General features: G+C 36.7%; 1 protein-coding gene across 2 annotated transcripts; it reads left to right on the top strand.

Annotated features, from left to right (window-relative positions):
* The first annotated feature begins 270 nt into the window (after positions 1–270).
* Positions 271–1,189, top strand: LOC5576685 (protein CutA homolog). 2 transcript variants are annotated; one of them, XM_001662776.2, is made up of 3 exons: positions 272–475; positions 564–608; positions 692–1,189. In XM_001662776.2, exons 1-3 carry the CDS (start codon positions 351–353, stop codon positions 1,056–1,058), a joined length of 537 nt encoding a protein of 178 aa, XP_001662826.2. In that variant the 5' UTR covers positions 272–350; the 3' UTR covers positions 1,059–1,189. The 2 variants fall into 2 exon arrangements, with proteins under 2 accessions (XP_021698410.1, XP_001662826.2); XM_021842718.1 differs by lacking the exon at positions 564–608 and having other exon boundaries at positions 271–475.
* Positions 1,190–14,913: the final 13,724 nt, after the last annotated feature.

Below are 14,913 nucleotides of genomic sequence, written 5' to 3'. Positions count from 1 at the left end.
GACACTAAAACGCATCTGATACAACGTTTTGATGACCAGTCAGAGTTGACTATATGCACAAAAACGGCAACTAAAACTTGTCTCAAATAAAAAATTGATGTTTCCCCTATTTTTGAACGGTTGCTTTAAACAAGATGTTCTAAAATCATGCGTTCACTTCAAAAGTCTACATCAAGCCTGTTTTAGTACTGGCGAATGAATCCAAGGAAGATGGTAAATCACTCAAAACGCGCACGTGCATCTACGTTCATTCCATCCCTCATAGCCAACTGCTTTCTATCCATTCCTTCACTTCTATCGTTCTCAACGGCAGACATAAACCGTCATTAGACAAGCAGCAGTGAACTCCAATGATTTTGCCGGCAATAACAATCTTTACGCTGTTGTTCTCATTTACCTCGATAGACGTTAAAGGCACCTTTGCTACTGCTATCAGCGAACACGACGGTGATTCCAGTGTCATTGGAGGAGAAAGGTGAGTTGTGTTCGACCTTCGAACCCGACGTGTTCTACCGCTTCAAGTATCGCTCCCCCATTCACTGAATCGCTGTATCCATTTATAGCTTACACAATCACTTCGATCTAGAAAACCAGCGGTCCTGTCCCAAGTAATGTATCTCTCCAGGATTGCGTCAAATATCGCGATACGCGCTCCCTTGCTAACCAGGCCATTGCCACTTCTCACTTGCAGACCGAGCTCCGGAATGTCTTCCGAAAAGTACGAACCCGGAACGCACTCAATTGCCTACGTGACTACCCCGAATGCCAACTCGGCCAAAGAGCTGGCCCGGAAGTTGGTGGAACGAAAATTGGCCGCCTGCGTGAACATCATTCCAGGGTTGATGTCGATCTATGAGTGGGAAGGCAAAATCAACGAGGACCAGGAAATTCTGCTGATGATAAAAACGCGCACTGCCCGGGTCGAAGAGTTGAGCAAGTTTGTGCGGGAGAACCATCCGTACAGTGTGGCCGAGGTGATATCGGTTCCGATCGAAAACGGCAATCCACCGTATCTGGAGTGGCTGAGCAAGACTGTGCCGGAAGTGGCGAAGAAATGATGCTGAAATGAGAGCGAAGTGAAACAATTCTCGAGTTTTGAACTTTTCTCAAACAATTTATTTTTGGTTTTGGTGTGCTTGTGGTTTGGTTTTGAATGTGTAAATATATACTTTAACGATGCATTTAAAAACTCGTTTTTTTTTATTTATAGACATATCTTCTTCTTTCTGTCGTTACGTTTTAACTGAAACAGAATCTGCTTCTCAGCTTAGTGTTCTTATGAGCAATTCTACAGTTATTAACCCGTATAGGTCTGAGTGAAATCAAATATACTAAAATCCATACCGCTTTGTGAATACTTAACAGCAGTGCTTGGAATGGTAATAGTAGTAGGCTTGAATTTTCGCTAAAATCACGTGGCTCTCCCAGTACAGTAGTTCAAAAACGTGAATCTCATCAAGTAGCCTATGTTGAGAGCACGAATTTTCCAAATCATGAGTGTCATTGAAGGCTCTAAATGCGGGAAATAGAACATTTTTCTACAGTAATTCTGGGTTGCCCTTAGCAACGGGTGTTTTGCTATTTTCAAGGGTTTTTGCCTACAGCAGCGATGGGCGTGAGTTTCACTGGCTACGCTGACTGTGATTGGCTTTGCTTGGCTACTGTAGAGTGAATTTCAAGATTTTTCCCAACTCGAGATTTTTCCCAAATATTTTTTTGTCAGTATATACTGTGTACAGGTACAGTGGACCACTGGATCAAGTCGGGTAAAAAAAGGCTTTTTATGGGACCTAACAAGCTATCTTTATTTATTTGCAATGCCAATCATTTTAATTTGCATAAACCATTAAGAGTTGATATTCAACATTATAAATGAATTGATTTGGATCGTTTAGGATGTATTGGATGTGGTCACTCACACTTATTGGCCTGAAGAACCTCTAAAGATTTGTTAGATATCAAACCGTTTCAATTGTCGAAAAGTAGAGATCAAACACAATAGTTCACAAAAATGCGTTTTCATAAGCTTTGCACAAATGTTTAGATACAAATATAAAAATTAATTAAATTTTAGGTATCTCGGAGATTCAGAAAGGGTAATTTGTAGGATCAATAAAATGCAGGAAACATGGTTATCCAATTCAATCGTTTATCAAAATGTTCACACTTATGCGTTTTTCTTTAAGTACTTGGCCGATTTCGAAAACTATCTGTTCCTTGAAATTTGTCTAACTCCAGGAGCACAAAAGCACAGTACTCTTTTTACCCGGCCAGATCCAGTGACCCACCGGAATAACTCCGGCCACAGGAGCGTTCAATCAAATTGCTTGCTTCCTTGTGGTGACCAATGGAATAAATTTTCAACGCGAAGCGCTTTTTGGTTCTCGAGTCTTGTGCTCTTGAAAATTTGAGGTGTGGCTTCGTTCTATAATCACCTTAAAGTTTCTTGCGTACAGATTTTATGGAAGGATCTTAGTACACACCAAATTTTTAATGCTGTAAACCAGCAAATTTTTGCTGATTTTTTTGTGCTGTAAATTCAGCAATCGATCCAGCAATACAAAATTTGCTGGTTCGTTCAGCAAATCAAATTTTCATCAAGGTGACAGCTGGATTGCTGACCATCCAGCAATATAGCTTTGAATTTGCTAATTAATCAGTACTTGATTATTTGTTATTCTAGTGGGTGCTGCTTTTCACCAATTTTGGGTTGCCAGCACCTGGCTAGTGTAAACTTTAGGTATTGTTCATTTCATTATCATTTTTATTGAAATAACATAAAATGCAATTGCGTAACAAGCCATAATGATTTAATTAACAAAATCAAACATCAACACCATGTTTCTGCGCCGTTGGGGAAAGGGTAAGGAGCTATAGGTAGAGGCAAAGTACCGTCTACCGTTCCGGTATTGTTGCTATCCTAGAAATAAACACTTAAGTAATTCTACAATACTTTGATTTTATTATTTTAGTGAATATTTTACATACCAAATACGATACTCCAAAGGATGTTAAAATTTTTCTTTGAAACTTCATGCCAGTTAGGCCCATGAAACGAACAGGACAGTTTTTCTCGTTTAGTTCTAAGTTTATCGGTTGACAAGGAAAACAATTGCTGATACAAGTTCAGTAATTATGTTTGCTGGTTTACGGCAAAATTTCAAATCGGTTGCTGGTCATCAATCATCTGTCATTTAAATTACTGAAAATCAGCAATCCCGATGGTATTGACAAGTATCCAGCAAGTTAGATTGCTGAATTCTAGTAAACAATTTCATAAGTGCTGAATATCAGTAAAATGGTGTATTGCTGAATTGGTTTCAGCAAACGAATTTGCTGGAAGATAGATCGAAAATTTGGTATGTAGGCAGTAATTGTGGTATGTTGATAGAATTGTCAATTTTTTTCATTAATATTTGTTTTGGAGATTTTCGTACCTTAAATCTTATATCTTCATCATCTTAACATTTCTAATAGTTTTTATTTCAGCAGTTTATAGGGATCACATTTCGAAATATGCTTCGGTACTATGGATGGATTTGTGACTCAAATGAAAAATGTGGTGAAATTATCAATCAACATTGTTTCGGATTGTTGTGACCTTCGATAGTCATTATTCATAGTCTCTACATACTGTGATTTCTAATTCTATAAGAATTTATATATTTAGTTTACAAAGCACTGGAGATACTTTATATTAACGCACATATTCTATACCCATTCCCCTAGTTTCATATTCATATGCTTCATTAAATCAGTAAAATTAGTTTTCGTTCCTCCTTAAATTTTTCATAAATTATTTGGGCTACACTACATGGGCTAAGCCCATGACCTTGTACCAGAGAGCTCTTTGAATACTTGTTCAATAACATATAATATTTAAAAGACGGATTTAGGTGCTGGACACAAAGAAAGATGGGCGACAATTATTTTGGGTTTATATTTTCAGTATCTGTAGTCCTCTTAGCTATCCTGAGTGGAATAAGGGAATAAAGCTCTACAATAATATTCAATATCTGGATAGGTTCACTGTGAGAGTAAGTAGCTACATTACGCAAAGATCGAGTATAGTCAAATCAATTGTAACCCTTTGGTCTCGGACAGGTGCATTCATCAGTATTTAATCAGATAACTCGGAAATGTGCATGACCCTCTACGGGAGCAGCCAGCAGTTTTTTTTTTCTCAATGATCTGAAAATATTATAAATTTTTAATGCAAGTTTCAATAACATTGAAAAAAAAAATCAAACCCGTTTGGGATTGATAGAGCAGGGGCAGAGGGAAACAGCACGGCAGTGATGTATTCGCTCCCAAGACGACAATTCGTCCGGTGGGGTGTGTTGCTGTCGTCATGATGATGGTTGACGAAAGCAATGTCAAACTCATTCATGGTTTCAAAACATTCGGAACAAAATATTTATTTTCACCGCTTAAGTGAAATAATGTATGAAATAGAATGAAATTCATTGGTAGAGAATTCATTTCTCTACCCAATGGTATTTTTAGAGGCAGCGAACAATGTTTCGAAACGTGTTTTATTCATGTGCAAAAATCGCTCAGGCGAAAGTTCCAATAAAACTAACCTCACATATTCTGGTTTTCCAACCTCAAACTAGTGCTCCTACCAGCCGGATCTCATTTTTTATGAAAGTAGTGGAATAATATAAAAAACAAACGTATGTAGAACATAGAGAATGGATATTCCTACCTTTTCCGCCTAACTGTTTCACTGTGAACCGTCTTATATCAGGAAAATAAAACATTAAATTAAATTAAATTAAAGAAATTGACTTTCGATCTATAGTGAAAAACTTCCTAAAATCTTTAGTATTCCACTGTTATTATGGAAAGAGAACGAGAGAGGAGAGAATCTCTCATTTGTACATAGGTCCTTTAGTAATGTTCCGCGAGATTTTTCCCCACAGCGGCATGTGATGGATGCGTGAAAAATCAAATCCCTCATCATCTGACTAGTTGCGCTACCAAAGTATAGATGGCTAACAGTATGTTGCGTTTCGCGATTGGAGGCCTATTGCAGTTGGGTGAAAAAAAAAGATGGAGTAGTGAAAAGTTGCCTTCCAAAATAATACCGAAAATAAAGATTACCTATGAAGTGCAATCCGTTAAAAATGCAATGATTTGGAGGAGTTTACGCATAAATTGCGTCATTGAAGGCGGAGAGAATGCTGGCAGAAAGTGTGAAAAGTGAATAGTGTTGTTTTCGAATATTTTAGTTGAGTCGGGGTTATCGGTGTGAGTGGGCTTGAGGCACAAAAGTATGTGTGTGATGTATACTATTATTGTATGTGTTCGCGGTACAAAAGTGTGCTCTCAGCATCGAACCATGGATGCTTCTCCGGTAAAGCAATATACACTACCCGCCATAAGTGTTAAATCGCTTTATCGAGTTTGTGACACCCGTTAAAAATTTCATCACTTCAGGATGATTTTAAACTTTTTGGGGTGGTATGGTATTGATGATGGGTGTTGTAAATATGCTACATTAATTCAGCAATGTGTGTAATCATTTGGTAATGTTTGAGCTGCGTGTGTGTTTTGTCTGCTGATTTTATAGTGTAGGGTGGTCTAGGGTTCATTCAACGCGATACTATGCGAACGAAAGCACGTTCATGCCTACAAAGCAAAAGTGAGGAGTTTCTGATGTGATATACAAAAACATAGAGTGGAGGACATACTATGAAATTGGCGACATGAACAGGACGACGTTTCCAGCTAATTTGGTGAGATTTTTCCATATCACATTATATAAAATTTTATATTTATAACAATATATAAACTACTGTATTTATATTTGGGTTGGGTGGGACCAACAGGGCACCCAATTGAAGCGATTTGGATAAGGAGCTTGGGACTGCCTCCTCCCTGTTGTTAACATTTCGTGGATAAAGAGCGAGCTCTTCGACCCCATCTATTGGGTTTATTCTGTTAATCGAGGGCTCGATTTTACCGCTGTTTGTGAAAACTTTCTTCTGGAAGGAGATTCTCTTAAATTCCCGCGGGTTTCGTGCAAGTGTCTCTGCTTGCGAGTCCGCCCATCCGTTTTTGGCCCTTCATACAGTGGACTGACTGATTACAAACTATGGTACAATCTTGATCAAATCGCTTCTCAGATTATTCCAGTGCTATAGGAAGCTGCCTTGCTACAATAGATGGTAGTACCTAATCATCATTGAAAAAAAAAATCAAAACCAAACCAGATTCTCTCAAGTATGACAACTTTATGTAAACATTTGTTTTTTCATCATTCAAGGATTGTTGAGATCTATCCATGAATTTTATAGTGTTGGCAAGAAACGTCAAGCGGGGGTGATTTAAAAATTTAAAGCGGCCCAGCGTAAAAAGCTGGATAACCTAAATTATTGGTTTTAAGCACCATTACAAAGTGGGCACGTTGTGTATACTGTACACTCACTGGATGCTTTCAGATAATTTCCAGTAAACTAATGTATTTCTGAACAAGATTTAAGAATAGAAGATCTGTAGGCTCATTAATTGACATTTTTGTCATCAATCGGCCACAAAAGCATAGGGAAAAGTACTGTAACAAAAACATTTACCACCTCACCATTTACAGGTTTCTACACGACCATCAAAATCCAAAGCAAATCATGACCGTTCGAAATAAAAAAAATGTCACGGCTCTTCAAAACTGTAACTCCTTCCCAACGTTTTTTCAAACCCGAATGCGAAATGACTCGAGCACAGTGGTGACACGATTTTTCCGGATTTTGGGGTTTTGCATTTTTGCTCGATAAAGGCAGCATTAAATTGAACATGTTTATTATGTACCGCAACGGAATTATTGAAATGAAAATCATAACTAGCGTCACCGTAGCATAGGCCTTTTCATGTAACAGGTCCGTCTATGCATTTGTTTACATCGGTGGAGAACCGGTGCATACACGAGGCTGTCATTTTCATAGAAGAACTGTAAAAGAGCTTCCCGATCAGCTGTTTTGGAACGTCATGTGAATAGACCTATTGTGTGTTTGACAGAATAGCAATGCTGTCACAATGTTAAATCGCATATACAGTAGCGCATTTGTTTTGATGCGGTGAGCACTGAAAAAGTTACCTTCAATGATCCATTAGTTGAAAATACAAGCGAAATATTAGCGATTGAATTATTTATCGTTTTTTTCAATCATTCACCTCGGGATGGCTGCCCGAAAACGATCATAGTGGAGAGACAATAACATTCAAGCAGTGTGTGAACTGTTGGCAGCGCAACGCCTGATGCTGCTGCTGCTTTGTGTTTTGGTTGACTGGCAGAATCAATGAACTGTGGTAAATTGTGATCACAGTTTCCAAGCCTGCATTTGAGCTTTCATTCAACGTCAATAAAATGTTTTAGAAGCCGATACAACACCGGAAAGGGGGTATCACTAGGGTTAAACTAACTTAACTAGATACTTGCTAAATTTGACTTTTAATTACAATTATGGGGAGTAACTTGGGAGAGTAAAAATAACGATGTTCACTTGTTGAAATACTGTAGTAAAAAGAGGGCCTTTCAGGCTCATTTATTTTCTTTTTTTGATCTGACAGAGGTGTTGCGTATACTTCTTGCGCACGCGTATGCGTTCAATGATCATTTGGATACAATCTAAGGTGTATTCAGACAACAGTAAATCTAATATAAATAGTCAGTCCAACAAGAAGGTAAATGCTCTGCAGCAATTATGTTTTTTCCTTTCTTTTTTTTTTTATTTCTTCATTAGTATCATTCCAAACATTACATTTTTTTTTTATTATTATTTTTTTTTATTATTTTTTTTTTTATTTTATTTTTTTTTTTTTTAATTTCTTTATTAGTATCATTCCAAACATTACATTCATTTCTTATATCTAGGTGTTCTGTGTTATTTGACAACACTATCATCCTAATTTGGTAAAACAAATTTAAGATTAATTAACATTTTGTTAACAACATATTACATTTCATTTGCCGTAGCAGTTCAGTTTTTTTACAGGTGAGTTGATTTCACCTGCTTATAAGAGAAAAAAAACGTTTTTAATATACTTAACCTAACTTAATCTAAACATATAACGCATTAATCGTGGCAATAGAAGATTGTAACGATTTTTGCCTGAAATTATTAATGATTGTATTTGACATTTGTTCCAATGTTTCAACATTGGATATTCTATGTAACTCATTGGTACTATACCAGGGAGGAAGCCTCAGAATCATTTTCAAAATTTTATTTTGAATTCTCTGCAGAGCTTTCTTCCTGGTATTACAACAGCTAGTCCATATTGGTACAGCATACAAAATGGCTGGCCTGAAAATCTGTTTGAATATCAAAAGCTTGTTCTTAAGACAAAGTTTTGATTTTCTATTTATAAGGGGATAGAGACATTTTACATATTTATTACATTTGGCTTGAATGCCCTCAATGTGATTTTTGAAAGTTAAATTCTTATCTAGCATGAGCCCTAGATACTTAACTTCATCTGACCAATTTATTGGAACCCCTCTCATCGTGACAACATGTCTACTTGAAGGTTTCAAATATAGAGCTTTTGGTTTATGTGGGAATATTATTAGTTGAGTTTTGGAAGCATTAGGAGAAATCTTACATTTTTGCAAGTATGAAGAAAAAATATCCAAACTTTTTTGCAATCGACTACAGATGACACGCAGACTTCGTCCTTTGGCGGAGAGGCCTGTTTCATCCGCAAGCAAGGATTTTTGATATCCCTGAGGTAACTCAGGTAAGTCAGATGTGAAAATATTGTATAATATTGGTCCCAAAATGCTGCCTTGAGGATCACCAGCTCTTACAGGAAAGACATCTGGAGTTCTGATAATTAACCTGAAGTGTACGATTTGACAGATAACTTTGAATTGTTCTAACAATGTATGTTGGAAAATTAAAGTTTTTTAATTTTACAACCAAACCTTCATGCCAAACACTGTCGAATGCTTTTTCTATGTCTAGAAGAGCAAGACCAGTAGAATAGCCTTCAGATTTGTTGGAACGGATCAAATTTGTTACACGTAAAAGTTGATGAGTGGTCGAATGTCCATGGCGGAATCCGAACTGTTCATTGGCAAAAATTGAATTTTCGTTGATGTGGGCCATCATTCTGTTCAAAATAACCTTTTCAAAAAGTTTACTGATGGAGGAAAGCAAACTGATTGGACGATAGCTAGAAGCTTCTGCAGGATTTTTGTCTGGTTTTAAAATTGGAACAACCTTAGCATTTTTCCATTTGTCAGGAAAATATGCTAATTGAAAACATTTGTTAAATATATCAACTAAAAATGATAAGCTACTTTCTGGAAGTTTCTTGATGAGGATGTAGAAAATTCCATCATCGCCAGGAGCTTTCATTTTTTTGAATTTTTTAATAATAGTTCTCACTTCTTCCAAATCAGTCTTCCAGGCATTTTCGAAAACGTTCTCTTGATTGAGAATATTTTCGAACTCCTGAGTAACTTCATTTTCAATTGTCCAGTCCTAAATTAAAATTGTGCGCACTTTCAAACTGCATAGCAAGTTTTTGAGCTTTTTCGCAATTAGTTAGTAATAATTTGTTTTCCTCTTTCAATGCCGGTATTGGCTTCTGAGGTTTTTTCAAGATTTTCGATAATTTCCAAAAGGGCTTAGAGCCAGGGTCCAATTGAGAAATTTTATTTTCAAAATTTTTGTTTCTTAATTGAGCAAAACGTTTCTTGATTTCTTTCTGCAAATCCTGCCATATAATTTTCATAGCAGGATCGCGAGTGCGTTGAAATTGCCTTCTCCTCACGTTTTTAAGACGGATCAAGAGTTTAAGATCATCGTCTATAATCACGGATTCAAATTTTACTTCACATTTTGGAATTGCAATGCTCCGGGCTTCAACAATGGAATTTGTTAAAGTTTCAAGAGCATTGTCAATATCAAGTTTATTTTCTAAAGAAATGTTAACATCAAGATTGGAGTCAACATACGTTTTATATATATTCCAGTCGGCTCGTAAATAATTGAAAGTGGAGCTGATAGGATTGAGAATCGCTTCTTGGGATATTTGAAATGTAACAGGGACATGATCAGAATCAAAATCAGCATGAGTAATCAGTTGGCTACAAAGATGACTAGAGTCGGTTAAGACCAAACCAATCGTAGATGGATTTCTAGAAGAGGAAAAACATGTGGGGCTATCAGGGTATTGAATTGAGAAATATCCTGAAGAGCACTCATCAAATAAAATTCTGCCGTTGAAATTACTTTGAGAATTATTCCATGACCGATGTTTGGCATTAAAGTCACCAATGACAAAAAATTTTGACTTATTGCGAGTCAATTTACGCAAGTCAGTTTGGAGCAAATTAACTTGCTGCCCAGAGCATTGAAAAGGCAAATAGGCAGCTATGAAAGTATATTTACCAAACTGTGTTTCAACAGAAACACCTAAAGTTTCAAAAACTTCAGTTTCAAATGATGAAAACAGTTGATGTTTTATACGCCTATGAATGATGATTGCAATTCCCCCACATGCCCCATCAAGTCGATCATTACGATAAACAAAAAAGTTAGGATCTCTTTTGAGTTTAGATCCAGGTTTTAAATACGTTTCGGTAATAACTGCTATATGCACGTTATTAACGGTAAGAAAATTAAACAGCTCGTCCTCTTTACCATTCAGAGAACGAGCATTCCAATTTAAAATATTTAAATTATTATTTGGATCCATTAGAAAAACGTAATCCAATAACAATTTGATTTGTAAATTTTACACCTACTTGGACTGCTTCAGTCATAGTGGTGGCTTTGAACATTGCATCAATCATTAGATTCAATTGTTCAGTTAGAAAATTAAAATCAGAGGCAGACATGTAATGTGATTTCCCATTGGAATTTTCGGTAGACGAAGAAGCGGAGTTACCTGTGGCGGTAGGGTTTTTTCCATTTGATTTGAAACAAGTAGAATGGGTACCCATGGATCGAACAGGGGAGGAGTTCGAATTTCCTGCTACGATATCGGCAAAGGATTTACCGTGGGTAGATACATTCGAAATAGAAAGATTCGAACGGCTACCCGACGGATTAAAATTAGTTTGTGAATGAGCATGATTATGATCTTCCTGATGGGTATGATTCATGATCAAGCGATCGTTAACTGAAAAATGAGCATTGTTCGATACTCTACCAGGCAAATTCCGGAAACGACCGTTATCGTAACGGATATTATCTTTCATCTGCCTGGCACGAGCCTCAATGACCTTTTTGCGTGAAGGACAATTCCAAAAATTGGACTTATGGTTAGCCCCGCAATTACAACATATGAATTTGGTGGTATCTTCCTTCACTGGACAGACGTCTTTGGCGTGAGAAGAATCTCCGCAAATCATGCATTTAGCATCCATGCGACAATTTTTGGTACCATGACCCCACTTTTGGCACCGACGGCACTGAGTGGGGTTCTGGTAATTTCCTCCAGGTTTCTGGAAATGTTCCCATGTCACACGGACATCAAACAAAAGTTTTGCTTTTTCTAAAGCTTTAATATTATTTAGTTCTTTTTTGTTAAAGTGAACTAAATAAAATTCTTGAGAAAGCCCTTTCCGAACAATGCCAGATTGGGTTCTCTTTTTCATAATGATTACTTGGACTGGGGAAAATCCAAGTAAATCATTTATTCCATTTTTGATCTCTTCAGGTGACTTATAGTCACTTGAGAGACCTTTCAAGACGACTTTGAACAAACGTTCAGTTTTGTCGTCATAAGTAAAAAATTTGTGCTTCTTCTCTTCAAGATGTTTGAGAAGAAGCTCACGATCTTTAAGAGTTTCCGGCAAAACGCGACAGTCTCCTTTCTTTGCGATTTGGAAGGAAACCTTGATTCCCCTAATGGAGTTCAAGATCTCCTGCCTAAATCCCCCAAATTCGGAACAACTGACCACGATAGGCGGCACTTTTTGCTTCCTCACTTGAATCAAAGAGCCTGGGCTAGAGGCTGCTTCGATTTGGTGTTCGGAAAATTTGTCTAGAGCATCGAACTGATTGCTCATTTCGATACAATTATTCATTTCACCCTTGGAAGAAAGTTCGCATTCCGGGGAAGCGTCCTTCCTTCCATTCTTGCCACGTGTAGTGACAGTTTTAAAACCCACTTTTTTGGAAGGAAGTAGTGAATTCAGAGATTCACCCTTCCTTTTGTTTGTTGTTGATACCATGTTTAATTAATAAACGAAAGAAGACGTGACCTTCGAAAGGTTTTTTCCCAAGACGGTGTCCAAGAAGGATTACCACCGCTAGCTTTCGCCAACGGGTCCAACGAAAAATCGAAGGCACGGGTCCAAACAAGGATCGTAAAGGGATCAATAGTAGAAAAAATAGTACTGAAAAGTACTGTTTTAGTAGCACTGAAAAGTACTGTTTTATTGCTTTAGGTAGTTTTTAAGAAAACTTCCAAGAGCAGAGAGAATTCGTGTACGCACAGCACGAAGGTACGATGCGCACTGACCAAACATTACATTAATTTCTTCTATCTAGGTGTTCTGTGTTATTAGACAACACTATCATCCTAATTTGTTTCAACATTGGATATTCTATGTAATTCATTGGTACTATACCAGGGAGGAAGCTTCAGAATCATTTTCAAATTTTCACTTTGAATTCTCTGCAGAGCTTTCTTCCTGGTATTACAACAGCTAGTCCATATTGGTATAGCATACAAAGTGGCTGGCCTGAAAATTTGTTTGAATATCAAAAGCTTGTTCTTAAGACAATGTTTTGGTTTTCTATTAATAAGGGGATAGAGACAATTTAAATATTTATTACATTTGGCTTATATGCCCTCAATGCGATTTTTGAAAGCAGCAATTATGTTTATGTTCGCTTTCTCACAGCAAACAAAAGCAATGTTGTGACAGTTCTCACAGCAAACAAAGATAATTTTGTCAACATTGCACTACTACGCAGACAATTGGTATGGTCTATACCAAATTACTCAGATGACTCAAAAGTTGCTCAGATGGAAATTTCAGTTCACTGTGATTTTACAGCAACTCACATTGGGAAGCTGTACCAGTCAGTGTGCCGAAATATGCCATAGCTGCGCAAGGCACATTGCGTAGAGTGACCACCCTGCTTGATTTGACGAGGGACTACATGAGCAACTCTATAAAGAAGTAAGTTACTTTTCATATAAAGTCTATATTAGTACATCCGTCATGGCATACCTTAAACCTTAAAATATCAAATAATTTTCTCTAAAACATCTGTGAAAATTGTTTTTTTTTTATATCTGAAAAATTGTTGCTCCAAAAACAAATTGATTTTTAAGCATGCTTTTTATTGTTGATGCCTCTGAAGAACAAGTTCTTTATGAAAATAAAAAAATATATTGTCGAATTTCCAAGCCAATGTCTAATAATCACTGATTTTAATAAGCTTAAAACATCGACCGTTTGAAGCGATGTTCATTGTTCGTGTGAAATTGAATTACATTTGTGGCTTTCTTATTATTACACCATTGTACAATATTAGTCGAACCATGCACAGTCCTTAAAAATAAATTGGGTAGGATTCGTTAAATATGTGCTTAGAAGTCATCCAAGGACATCCATAATATCTCATATATCCTCGCATCACCACCCTTTGCGTTTATGTAGACCAAGAATTGATTTTCTAGAATAAAACATATTTTCATGTTTGAGGTTGGTTACGGTATTCAGTCTTCAATAAAACTCAAATTTTTAGCTTACATCCAACGTTTCAGACTTCAATTACTTTTCAAGCAACACTGTTTTCTTGGATTACTTTGATCTAGTTTTTGCAACACGCATTTTTTTTTTATCTCTTCATTAGTATCATTTCAAACATTACATTCATTTCTTCTATCTAGGTGTTCTTTGTTATTAGACAACACTATCATCCTAATTTGGTAAAACAAATTTAAGATTTTATTAACATTTTGTTAACAACATATTACATTCGACCTTAAAATAGGAAATTAGAAACCTCTCACCTGAAAAAAGAAACTGTGAAGCTCGGAATTGATGTTGGCAAGCGGGTGCCCCACGAAGAACCTTTCATTCCATTCTGACGTTACTATAGGAGTGAGGCGTCGAAGTTGTGCCATGCCTACTAGATCGTTTGATGTTCGATCTGCTGCTACATTCTCGGATATCTTTCAACAGGCTTTTGATTGTCTGCCATCATAACAGGTTTGGAAGACAAGATCTATGACAATGTTCATTCAGTACCACACAGAAACCGAAGACAAAGTAAAGACCTCCATGTTCCTTGCAGTTGCCCAAAATTTTATGGCTCATAAAGTAATCTATAATGCCGTGAAAAGTGTACTGCGATCTGTCAAACTTGGGTACCTTTTGCACTACCGAGGGACCAAATGCAGTACTAGAAGTGGTTCCCAATCTGAGCCCGAGTGAGACGGACCTGCAGAAACCTTAAGGGAATCAAAAATAGGTTGGAAAAAGACCAAACATGAAACAATAAAACAAAATTGGATCCAGGAGATAATAGTTTGATTGTTCATACCATCAAAGCAGATTTTAGAATGCTTCGTGACATTACGACAAGTATTGTGTATGTTTTTTCATGATCTTCTTTAGAAATTTAATTAGAAAATATTTCAGGTATTTTCAGACATCACTCCTAATATTTCTGTAGAAGAACATTAAGTAATTATTTTGCAAAGAATTTCTCCACGATTATTTCTAGGGATTTTCTCAAAAAAAATCGTTCAGTGTACCTCACGAATTCAACCTGGAGATTTTCCCAAGAAGTACCACAGAAATTGAATTTTACCTTAGATTATTTCAGAAATCATTGGAGTTCTTCCAAAAATTCGTCTTGCCATCAAGTAGGCTGTTGAGAAACGCTACTGATTGTCCCATACAAAATTATAGTTCCGTTCATGCTCGTTTTTACA

This window comes from Aedes aegypti, chromosome 1 (assembly GCF_002204515.2).
Source record: "Aedes aegypti strain LVP_AGWG chromosome 1, AaegL5.0 Primary Assembly, whole genome shotgun sequence".
NCBI classification, from domain to species: Eukaryota; Metazoa; Arthropoda; class Insecta; order Diptera; family Culicidae; genus Aedes; species Aedes aegypti.
Note: the sequence above shows the minus strand (reverse complement) of the source record. Positions and strands in the feature narration are given on the sequence as shown.

What these genes read in the sequence shown, in the direction of transcription:
- LOC5576685 (XM_001662776.2), top strand. Translation starts at nt 351, where the DNA reads ATGATTTTGCCGGCAATAACAATCTTTACGCTGTTGTTCTCATTTACC. An exon ending in AGTGTCATTGGAGGAGAAAG is followed by an intron (nt 476 to 563) that starts GTGAGTTGTGTT and finishes ATCCATTTATAG; the next exon opens with CTTACACAATCACTTCGATC. An exon ending in AACCAGCGGTCCTGTCCCAA is followed by an intron (nt 609 to 691) that starts GTAATGTATCTC and finishes TCTCACTTGCAG; the next exon opens with ACCGAGCTCCGGAATGTCTT.